This window comes from Bos indicus, chromosome 9 (assembly GCF_029378745.1).
Source record: "Bos indicus isolate NIAB-ARS_2022 breed Sahiwal x Tharparkar chromosome 9, NIAB-ARS_B.indTharparkar_mat_pri_1.0, whole genome shotgun sequence".
Classification (NCBI taxonomy): Eukaryota; Metazoa; Chordata; class Mammalia; order Artiodactyla; family Bovidae; genus Bos; species Bos indicus.
The window spans coordinates 73,522,112-73,534,726 of NC_091768.1; the positions used below are offsets into that span (position 1 = coordinate 73,522,112).

Here is a 12,615-nt window from a genome sequence, read left to right on the forward strand (position 1 = left end):
GGCCTGGAATGACTGAGCGCACTGGTTCCCAGAGAGCAGTCTCCCTAGCAGGTGTACTGCCAGGCTCCTCTGTCCATGGAATTCTCCAGGCAAGAACACTGGAGCGGGTTGCCATTCCCCTGTCTAGGGGATCTTCCTGATCCCAAGATCTCCTGCATTGCAGGTGGATTCTTCACTGAGCCACCAGGAAGCCCCTACTGCACACTACTTTAGGAGAAAAACCATAGGAAGTTGGATTTTCCCCTTCAGTCCAGGAGGAAAATGCTCTTTGAGAAATGGATGTGGACACATGAGGTCCTGGGGCTGTGACCTCAGTGAAGTGCAGGCTGAAGACAGTTTGTAGCATCAGCCTGTCTCTCACCACTGCACATGCCAGAGGCCGACACCTGATAGGACTCGAGCCACCAGCTCTGCACACCCAGTTCTTGCCTGCCTGGCAGCCAAGAGGAAAGGGGAATTACAGACAGGCTGGACTTGAAACACTGCTATGGCCCCACCTGAGTTGCAGGTGCCCCAGGGAGTCCTTTCAACCACCTGGAATCGAGGTTGTTTCAAGGTACAGATGCAACCTGTGTTTGTCTTGCTTTTGTTTGCCCCTGAATACAAGTACCAGCTGGAAGCCAGAAGGTGTGGGGCACTGCAAACAATTTGAACTTAAATAAAGAACTGAAGAGTTTAAAAGACAGGATACATGCAGAGGCGAGGGAGTGAGAGGGGAAAAAGAGGGGAAAGGAAATACATTTATTAGAGGAAATAGAAAAATACACAGAAATTTGGGTAGGTGTGATACTTGATCTGTATTTTCCATGATCTGTTAATACCTACCTACATTTCACCCCCAACTTAATGATATAGAGAAAATAAGCCTTTGGTCCTGTGATCCACCTTGTTGAGTACTGAATGTGCCTATTATGCACCAAGTACTAAAGTAAACACTGGGAATAAATGATGAAAAGATATTGTCATCCTATAGTCAGATGGCGAGTTATCACATATGAGATGGCTGCCATGATGAAGTACATGGGCCATGATGACCTAAAGGGCCAGCTATTTCCCCTTAGAATGGCGAAGGGAGACTAAAGAGGAAACACAAGAGGGAAGACCTTACACAAACCTCTTCTTCACCCCAAAAGCAACACCAAAAGACAAAAGTGTGAAATGCACTGGTGATGGTCTTTTCCTACTCATTCCTTTTGGACTAGGGTAACATCTCTGTTGCTTCCATGTCTTAGCTATAGTAAACAGTGCTGCCGGGAACATAAACATTGGGAAGAAAACATTTTTCTTAAATGCTAAAGGTTGATGTGAATATTTCCAAGGCAACATGCAACTTTGAGATTTTTTTAAAATTTTATTTAAAAGGATGTGTATTTTATATCAGAGTATAGCTGACTTACAATGTTGGGTTAGTTTCAGGTGTACAGCAAAGTGATTCCGTTATACATACATATATGTGTGTGTGTATGTATATATGTCTCCACTCTTGTTTGAATTCTTTCCCCCATATAGATTATTTCAGAATATTGAGTAGGGTTCCTTGTGCTATACACTAGGTCCTGTTGGTTATCTATTTTATATATGTTGTTGTTTGGTCACTAACTTGTGTCCAACTCTGCGACACCATGGACTGTCACCCATATAGTAGGGCTATAACCCCAATTTATCCTAATTATCCAAGTTATCCTAATTTATCCCTCCCTTCCCATCTTTCCCCTTTGGTAACCCTAAGTTTGTTTTCTATATCTGTGAGTCTGTTTCTGTTCTGCAAATAAAGTTATTTGTATCATTTTTTTACATGCCACATGTAAGTGATGGCATATGATATTTGTCTTTGTCTGATTTACTTCACTTAGTATAATCTCAGGTCCATCTGTCTGGCTGCAAATGGCATTATTTCATTCTTTTTTATGGTTGAGTAGCAGCAGCAGTATTCCATTGTATATAGGTACCACATCTTCTTTATTCATGCATCTGTCAATGGACATTTAGGTGGCTCCCATGTCTTAGCTATAGTAAATACTGCTGCTGTGAACATTAGGGTGCATTAGATTAATTTTTGATTAACCTATTTTTTTAAAGATTTTTCTGCAAAAGGCAGTAGACATTTGGAAAATATTATCCTGCTTAACTTTTTCATTTTTTAAGTAACAGAATGTCACTTTTCGTCAACTGTGAGGGGGAAAAGCATTCTAAAAAGAAGCCATTTCACTTAAAAATAAAATACAACCTGTAGTTCGGCAAACTCAAGGGCAGTAGTATAATAATTAAGAGGGAAATTTTGGATTCAGACAAACCAGAGATCTAAATCCTGACATCCCAATTTATAAGCTGTGTGATCTCTGACACATAGTGTTACTTTTCTGAACTTGAGTTTTTGTTTTTATTAAAAAAATTTTTTTTGGCTATGCTGCATGGCACGTGAGATCTTAGTTTTCTGACAAGGAATTGGATCCACACACCCTTGCACTGGAAGTGCAGAGTCTTAACCACTGAACCATCAGGGAAGTCCCTGTTTTGTTTTTTTAATGGGAGTAATAATATCTAATTTGTAAACTTATTTTAAAAATTAAATAAGATAATTATGCATATAAAGTCCCTGACAAGGAGCCTAGTATCTAGCCTGTGCTCAGCAAATGGTGGCTATTATTAAAATTAGTCTATTCATGAATAATTCTAGTAATAAATACTTTTCCTTTCCCTGTTAAATTATGACTCTACACAGGACAAAGTGAATTGGAATAATGATCTTTTGTGTGGGCACATTTAATACAGTCTACTAAAAAGGTTACATAAGTTTTGAGTGGAATGATCTGATAGTGCTGAAGAATGATTTATTTAAGAGGATAAATGTCAAAATCACATTTCCCTGGCTGTGCAGATAGCGTGAGTGTCACAGCGGGGTTACCCACAATGGCTTGTATTCTCAAGAAGCTGACCAGACTAATGTTTATATTCAGGAGTAGCTCCACTAATCCTAAGGAGAAATGGAAGATCCAAACTTGAAAGCACATCAGGAGTAAAAGGTAAGGATGTTCAATAACATCTCTAACATCAATCATTTAGAAATCTGAATGCAAATTGTCATGACCATCAGCAGACCTGAATTCACTGAACCCAAGCCAAGAAACGTCAAGCCAATCCATCTACCCCAGGCAGCCAGGTCTGTGTGTGATTCCTACACCTCTGCCTTGGGGCACTGGGGGGCTCCTGGAACTTTCTAATGTAAACACGGCTGGGCTGGATATTGGTCTTACTTGTTGAACAAAGAGTTGTTTGAAACTTTTAGATATGCTTTAGATGATAAAAATATAGGGAATGAAAATGCCTAGATTCACTTCCTGGCATAAACATGCATAACATGAAGCAGTGAATTCTTAAAATTGATGCTTAGACTCAGGCATAGTGATACCATGGACTTTATGAATCTAGGAAACTTTTCTACAGGAAACTACTGAAATTATAAGAACAGAGTGGTAAAGATATCAGATTCACAGGCAACGGGGTTCAGATAGGCCGATTATAGAAGGCTTTTGAGGATTTTTTTTCCCCCTCAGGTGAATGGGAATGCAAAATATGATGCAAATCAGATTTAATCTTCTGGATAATTTGCCTCAATAAAAAAGCTAAAGACATGAAAAGAAGACTACATTCACATTCATTTATTCATGTAAATAAAGTGTTGCTCACAGTGCACTGGGGCTTGAGAAGAGGTAGCCAAAGCTACCACCAGGAGGGGTCCTCCATCTTGGATTCCCAGTTTCAGCAGCAGACTTGAGATGGTGACCAGTTATGGTTCTAATGGTTTAATGCTGAATTCAGTGAATGCCACTGCTGATGTCAGGCAGGGAAGAAGGAAAAAGGGAGCCAGAAAAAAAAAAAGAAGAAAAAGGAAGAGTATGAGAAAGAGAGGGCTTCCCCAAAGGCTCAGTGGTAAAGAATCCGCTTGCAGTACAGGAGACGCAGGAGACACATGTTGGATCCCTGGGTCAGGAAGATCCCTTGGAGGAGGAAATGGCAGCCCACTCCAGTATTCTTGCCTGAAAAATCTCATGGACCGAAGAGCCTGGTGGGTTGCAAAGAGTTGGACACGACTAGTGACTGAGCGCACACTCAGCAAGAAAGAGAAAAGAAAAAAAAAAAAAAAAAAAACAGATAAAGACAGCTGTGACTGTGGAAGAATGACTAGTGAACTGTTAGTTGCTCTTGTGACCCCATGGAGGTAGCCTGCCAATCTCCTCTGTCCATGGGATTTCCCAGACAAGAATACTGGAGAGGGTTGCCATTAACTTCTCCAGGGGATCTTCCTGACCCAAGGATCAAACCTGGGTCTCCTACATTGCAGGCAGACTCTACCACTTGGGCTACCTTCTTAGATTCCTTCCTAAATTGCCAAGTCTTACTGGGCATTTAAGATCTTTAAAAAGATTAAATTCCACTTGAGAATATCCTGTGATATTGAGCACAAGCACAGATTTATAAGAATATATATATATATACACACAAAACTATATATACATATATGTTAAATATATACATAAAACCACTATCAGTCAGTTCAGTCGCTCAGTCATGTCCCACTCTTTGCAACCCCACGAACTGCAGCACATCAGGCCTTCCTGTCCATCCAACTCCCAGATTTCACTCAAACTCATGTCCATTGAGTCGGTGATGCCATCCAGCCATCTCATCCTCTTGTCGTCCCTTTCTACTCCTCCCCAAAATACCTCCCAGCATCAGGGTCTTTTCAAATGAGTCAGCTCTTCGCATCAGGTGGCCAAAGTATTGGAGTTTCAGCTTCAGCATCAGTCCTTCCAATGAATATTCAGGACTGACTTCTTTTAGGATGGACTTGTTGGATCTCCTTACAGTCCAAGGGACTCTCAAGAGTCTTCTCCAACACCACAGTTTAAAAGCATCAGTTCTTTGGCACTCAGCTTTCTTCACAGTCCAACTCTCACATCCATACATGACCACTGGAAAAACCAAAGCCTTGACTAGACAGACCTTTGTTGGCAGAGTAATATCTCTGCTTTTCAATATACTATCTAGGTTGGTCATAACTTTCCTTCTAAGGAGTAAGCGTCTTTGAATTTCATGGCTGCAATCACCATCTTCAGTGATTCTGGAGCCCCCCAAAATAAAGTCAGCCACTGTTTCCACTGTTTCCCCATCTATTTCCCATGAAGTTATGGGACCAGATGCCGTGATCTTAGTTTTCTGAATGTTGAGCTTTAAGCCAACTTTTTCACTCTCCTCTTTCACTTTCATCAAGAGGCTTTTTAGTTCCTCTTCACTTTACTTCAATTTAAGCATTATCTGAGGCACATAAGAAATGTTAAATACTACATTGGTTGATATATTATGTATTAATTAATGTCAAATAGTACACTGATCAATAGATTATCAGTTTCCATGTCATGTGCTAAGTGTTTTATAGACAATAGATATAGGACACTGCAAGGATTACTAATTACCATACCAACTCATACACTAAGATTCCTTTCCTAATTACTAACAATTACCATTGTAGGAAAGGAATCTTAGTGTATGAGTTGAGATGAAACTTGAGTGGAAACATATATATACTCAGCAGAGGCTTTGGGAAAAAGGGTTTTCAAGTCAAGAACAAGTCAAGGGTTTGAGGAAGCTATGGTCCTTGGGGGACAGTACTATGGTCTCACTGCAGTATGAACTGAGGGCGTCCACTTGCAGTCATGACATGAATGACTGAGGGTAAGGGGGGGTCTTTGCTATGCTCAGTTGTCTGGACTTTCAGATATCAACCATGCTTCTAACTTTTGCTGTCACTTCCGAGGTGACTGAATTTCATTTGAGAGTTTCCTGTGATATCAGAGAGCACAGGACTGAATTTATGGGAATAATTTTTAAGCGAACAGGAAAAGGTGGGGTCCTTCCCCTGGATTTTGCGACCCTGGACAAGTATGTGAAAGAACGATCTTTCTTCTTATGTTTTGATCTCTCTTTCTTCCATTTGCAGAGCTCTACACAGAAGAGCTCTGAAGGGAGTTTTTCTCATGGAGAGGAGAGTGGAAGGATACGGAAGCATTCCTGCATGGTCTCTTGTTCACTTTCCCCTTCCGGTTATTCAGTTTGGGGTTCTATGGTTGCTCTTCTCTAAAACTTGGCCCAGGAAACAGACTTCTCAGGTCCTCTGAATAGGGTATGTTTTCAGTTGCACGGATAAAGGGAAAGACAATCACTGGAGAAGATCCAAAGGCCACTGTGTTGACAGGGAGCGTTTGGCAACTGGGTTGGAACCACTGCCCCTTACCTGCCTGAGAGGTGAGAACACCTCTCCACCAAGCAAGACACAGCCTATTCATTACCACCTGGAACTTTTCCTTTCTCATGAAAACTTCCAGATTCAAGGTTCCCAGACTTCCTTGGGTTCTCTTGTTTGTAGTCTGAGAAACTCTGACCTTCCAAAGGAAACGGGCAGGACTGTGGACACTGATACACTGTTGATTTCGTTTTTGTAGGTGCAAAATCTCCACTCCCTCAAAAGAAGGACCCTTGTTTGCTAAGGGTCCATCCTTAACACCAATCACTTAACACCTGAATCAAATTAGACACATCAAGTAGAGAGGAAATTCTTTCACACCAATATGAACACAGAATTTATTGTTATACAGGAAAATCTATTTTGGTAAAAAAAAATTACATTTTTTTTTTCTCTAGGTTCGAGCAGGGATAATTTCTGTATTTGTGCTCTAAGTTTGCAGAACGGCAGGAGTGTGGCCATCAGAAGAGGATGACACACAGATGGAGAAGGAGTTCTTGTGAGTCTTGTTTATAGGCAGAGGATGAGTTCGAGACAGAACTGACCTCAAACTTCCCAGGAGAGAATCCTGTCATATCTACTCCAGACATGCATGCCAAGGGTGACCTGACTGTATCGTTCCCCTACCCAGGGCTGTGTCTTCAGAAAAAGACCACACAACTCAGAGAACAGGCCGATCTCTCAGCTCAGGATCTTTTCTATATTTTAGATCTTCTTTATTTTAAAATTAACAGGTGACAAGTCTGTGCTTGGCCGCAGAACACTATATCTACATTCATGTTCGAAAGAAGAAACTACGTTCACTTCATGGAACTGTAGGATTTGCAGCAACCATAGTCTCACAGTCTGTCGCAAGTGTATTGGATGTTTCAGTTTGCCAGACCTGTCATGAGAAATTAATTACAGGATGTTGCAGAAATGGCAAAGCTCCAGCAGCATCTTGCATAGTTTAATATAGCCCCATTTCCCCATTTCAATGTATTTGTGGTTAGATAAATCCTCAGAAATTTACAGCTGCTATAGACTAGTTTATTATGTACTCTGCCTGCACACATGATAAGTATAATAAGAATTTGATGTTCTTAAAGTACATAGATTTCACTGACATTTCTTTACCACTGTGGAAATATTTAGTTGCTAAAAGTAGCATCTGCAGAAACTTCTGAACATTAACTTCTGTAAAACAAGCAGAGATGGTTAAAAACATCACAGTGCTTAGCCACCTTCCATTTATTTGAAACTGAAGAACTGCATCTCTGTAAAAGTTATGTGGAGTGTTTCTATAAAATGGTCCCATGAACAAACAGAAAAAAAAAAATTAACTATCGATTCTCAGTTGAAAACACTGAACAACTGAAGCGACCACATTTTTCTCCAGGGAACCTTCTTCCTTTGGTTTCGAGACTGCTTTTTCACAAGCTTCAGTTGTTCATTTTTAACATGGCAACAATCTATTTTCCTCACCTGCTTACTTTTTCCTCCTTTTGACTTTCTTTTTTCCTTAACTATGATTGTCCCCTCTCAAGTCATCTCATTTCAAGCAGCTTGAAAGGCTGGCAATGTAGGTCTACTTATATAATACTGTTGCATTAAAAAAAAAAATTCCTGTATTTTCCTCTACAAAATTCTTTCACAATTCTTCACAAGGAACCAAGCGATGATTTAAGAAAAAGTGAACTATCATGAGTAAAAATCAAACTGTTTAGTACTTTTAGATAGAAACGACATTGAAGTATATAAAGTTGGACCATTTTGTAATAGAGGGAGAACGTGTTATGCATCGTTTTTATATATGTACTTTAGATTGTGAGTAGAGGGTAAAATTGTACATTCTTGGCAGCTTTATCCTCCCTGTTCTGAGACCATCAAAATAACCCATCCAAAATCAGAATGAATTTGAGGTGTTAGAAGAGCAACTTTCGGAAAGAGGGGGCTCACAACATTTGCCTGATGTAGATTTGAAGAGGATCATTAGAAAAAAGCATTGTGTTTACAAAACAGATGTTTTTATGTTATCCAGTTCCCGCCTTAACTTAAAAGTATTCCCTATTCATTTTAATAACTAGAGCAGAAAGATATGATGAATGCAGTACCTCATTACCAAGTTCGCTTTCTGGGTCTCTGAAGAGAGGAGCTGTCTACTTTTGCCTAGTAGATCCATTGTTAACCCTAAATGATGCTGACATCCAATTCTCCTGCAGATAATTGGGTCCATCCATAGACTGAGTTTGCCACTCAACAGAGCCTTTTGATTGACGTGACTCTTGATGTTTTTATTTTCTCTTATGTGACTGGGATGGCGCCTTTTCTGTTTTCTTGAATAACATGTTACTGTGCATGTATAAGTTTGATTCTATAGAATTGATTTCTTAGAAAAAAGTAAGAATTATAGTACAGAGTAAAGATCTTGCAAAACAGTTATGGGATAAAGACATTATCAGGGCTTTTTTTTTTCTTAATTTTACTCAAAGATGGTATTTCACTTTATGTAGGTCACTGCTGCATGAAAGACACAGGAGACGTTTCTAGTCCCCGAGTGTGGTTGTAGGTGCATCAGGTTGCTTCCTTAATCTTGTGTGGGCTGGAGACAGACTCTAGGTGTGACTGCCTCATTTTACCCAGCACCTGAGGTGGGTGGGGCCCTTCAAGACCTCCCAGTGGAGTCTGACAAACCTCCATGGACAGTGAGCATTTACTGACCGTGTGTACTTGGACAAGTTACTTAACCTTCAAAGCCCTGGTTTCCTTATCTGCAGCATGGAAGATTTTATCTTCCTCCTAGGTTTAAAGTGAAGAGTAAATGAGGTCACGTACATTAAGTGCAGATCTGGGGACTCTCTTCTTTAGTCAAGTTCAACGAGGTAGAAATCAGTAAATACAAGCTTTAAAAAGTTGGACTGGTGAAAAATGTTCACATAATTTACTTAACAGATATGGACCTCAGGTGGAAATCACTGAAATTATGTATAAAAGTGTAAGGTCATGACTTTTTATTATAGTTTCTAGAACTTTCTAACCCTCTGAACAGTATTTGTCATTTAAATATGACTAAAATAACATGTCATTTATAGTTACAAAATGGTAAATTATTTCCCAGATAGTCTTGCTGAACTTCCTAAAGAGAAAAATATCTTTCTTTGATAAAACATTTCTATAACAGAAATAAAATTAAGGTCAAGTATTCATTTTTTTTTGAAAGAAACCTTACACAATGTTTCAAAAGTATGAAGTGTTTGCCATTTAAAAACACTATTTTAATATTTAAAAAGTGCATTTTAAACATGAATTTGCATTCATAAGTATAAAATATTTCATGTTTTAAATCTTTATAAAACTTGCTTTTTATTCTAGTTTTACAAATCCTACTCGTATAGTTTTGGTACTGAAGAAACTTGAATCTTCAACATATAGTGGAATGAATAATTAGGAAATAAATTTAAAGAATGACATTATTTATATCTAGAAAAGATAGTGTCAAATTGTTACTTATTTGGAGAAAAGAGACTATAAAATGAGATAAAATTTAGTAATTTTAGAATAAAAATAAAACTAATTTATTACTAAGTAAATATGTAGTATTATAAATCTTCAAATCGATTCTTTTTTAATAAATGTTTTTTATTTTTGGTTGCGCTGGGTTTTCATTGCTGTGTGGGCTCTTCTCGGGCTGTGGTGAGCAGGGGCTACTCTCTAGCTGCAGTGTAAGGGCTTCTCACTGCGGTGGCTTCTCTTGTTGCAGAGCATGGGCTCTAAAGCATGTGGGCTTCAGTAGCTGTGGCTCCCAGGCTCTGGAGAGCAGGCTCAATAGTTGTGGTGTATGGGCTTAGTTGCTCTGTGGCATGTGGGATCTTCCCAGATCAGGGATCAAACCCATGTCTCCAGCATTGGCAGGTGGACTTTTTACCACTGAGCCACCAGGGAAGCCCTTCAAATGGATTCCTATGTCTGATTTTTCTGCTTAGTTATAATCTGGACTTATTACTTGGAGGGCACTTTTATTATCTCCCCCACCCTACTCTCTCTCACGTTGGCAAGGGTGGTGAAGACTTTTTGTTATGTATTCATGGATAACCCAAGTTTTGTCAATAGGACAGAAAAGAAAAGAAATGGGCTTTGAGCAGAAACAACTTTTCCTGGTGTTTGTCATAATTGTTAGTTTGTCTTCAGACATTGCAATATAAAAATAATCCTTTAGTTTTCATATGAACGTTGGGATCTCAGCAAATGTTAGGTCCTCTGACATATTATTTTATTATCATCTTGATTTAGAATCTTTTTGCAACTTGTTGAAATTCTTTGTAATTAAAGCCCAAATCAGAAAACCAACACATATCTCAAAACTATGAGCTAAAACTCCACAGAGCCACATGTTTTTAATTATCAAGTACATTCACAAGACAGAAAAAACAGGCTGCTGCAAGGGTGACTCAGGCTGCCTGGGGCCAGCTGTACCTGGAGCAGAAACACACATCCAGAACAGGGGAGCTTGGTGCTATCAGAATACACTTCTGTGCTTATCGCCGAGGGCCCGAGCAGTTATCACCGCCACTCATCACTTCACTAGTGAACCCCCTGCCCAAAGTTCTACACAGCGGGGGCACGTTTACCAATTTTCATACTCCTACAACATGTGCAGGGGAAGAGTCAAATATATTTTTACTAGAAGATTCTTCACATTGTGTATACATCTGGGCAAAATTTACACCTCAGTGCCCAACACTGTTTTTCTCACTTCTTATTTTAATGGAATCAGTTGTCTAATTTGGTAAATAAGTTTTCTAATTTTATATTAGTCTTGACCTCTTCTTGAGGTTATATATTTATTGACAGACTTACAGTCACACAGTTGAAAAAGAAGAGCCAAGTAAAACACAAAGAGATGGAATTTCCTATTTTATAACCTCACACTTCAAAATACATAGTCAAATATGACACTGTTACTCTGGAACGAAAGGAATAAATAATCCAATGTAAAAATTTAAAAACAAGTGTTAAGACTAAAATAAATATTAAAACAATTTAAGTCTACAAATCACTTACATGCTTCAACATGAAATGCCTTTTTTTTAAAAGTATAAAATATATTTGGAAAACTGTTGCCAGTCTAGCCAAAAGTCACTTCTAGTTTATGTGTATCAAGTTATACATACGATTCATCAAAACAAACACATTTGTTACCTTTTAATGCCTTTCTTATTTGGAACATTTTGAATACACAAAATCCTGAAGCTGCTTATCTTTATTTTAAATAAAGTTAAGTTTCAATAGCATATATTTCAATTCTGAGCATAACATCACACATATAACCACACTACAGATATAATAATATTAAATGATTACTTAACAACATTCTAGCAATACCAACGCTTTTTCTTCGTATTTGCTGAGTAGCAATTATAATTTTTCTTTATTGATTTTCCAACAGTGGTAATGTAATTTTGATGCAATTACTAATAAGCACAAGTGCCATTATTTTGATCAACAACAAACCCGATGGTTTATAACCAGCTCAAAGGGCCACATTTATTTTCCACCCATACCTTGCTTCTGATTTTTCTAGATTCTTTCATAAGGCTAAAACGTAGTAGATCCTTTCTTCCTGGCCATCTGAAATTTCTGAACTCTGAAGAGAAATTCCATTTGGTTTCATTTGTCATTTCCTTTCTGTATATTTAGTTCTTTCCCTCTTCATTCTTCAGCTCTTTACTAGGAGAAAATGACACACAATGTACTAAGTGAGCTTAACGTCTTCTGCTCACAATCACCTTGGCACGCCCAGGCAACAGCACAGGTGATAAACAGCGTGCCGCACACACACACGTGCACACACAACCAGAGGCCAAAACACGGACTTGTCTTCTTGAACATACTCCCAGTCTAACTTTTAGAATGAAAGTCTAGCTTGCCTCTTGAACAAACTGTGAAAGTCTTTCAGTATCACCAGCAGTTGCTTAAGGCCTGCTGCAGCACTGATCAGTGAATTTCAGCAAGAAAGAAATACATTTCTCAAATACATACAATCAGCATTGCAAACCCTGGGTAACTTCTAAAATTAAGTGCAGGCAATCGGAGTTGATGAAATTCTTCATTCACTGGAAAAAAACTGTCCTGGATGCTGCTTCAGGGTTAGTGACTGGAAAGCATATAGGCCATTTTATTAAACAGCACTCTTTCATTTAGTTTATGACGATGTCTACTTTTAGGAAGTGGGTTAACTATGATAGTTTTTCCAATAAATCCCCAAAATGGCATGTGTCATTTTTGATTGAGCAAGAGAGTGATGGTTAACTATATATCTAGATGCAGCTTTGAAC

At 38.7% G+C, this 12,615-nt stretch overlaps 1 protein-coding gene across 11 annotated transcripts in view; it reads right to left on the reverse strand.

The window, feature by feature from the left end:
* Positions 1–6,611: 6,611 nt before the first annotated feature.
* Positions 6,612–12,615, reverse strand: part of AHI1 (Abelson helper integration site 1) — a 224,636-nt gene continuing 218,632 nt past the window's right edge. For 10 of the 11 annotated variants that reach the window (XM_070796218.1, XM_070796217.1, XM_070796225.1 and 7 more), the window contains one exon: positions 11,084–12,007. In XM_070796218.1, the coding sequence (XP_070652319.1) occupies positions 11,974–12,007 (34 nt within the window). In that variant the 3' untranslated portion in view covers positions 11,084–11,973. Of the gene's footprint in view, positions 7,185–11,083; positions 12,008–12,615 lie in introns of those variants that run through there. The other variant, XR_011568502.1, reaches the window with a different exon arrangement.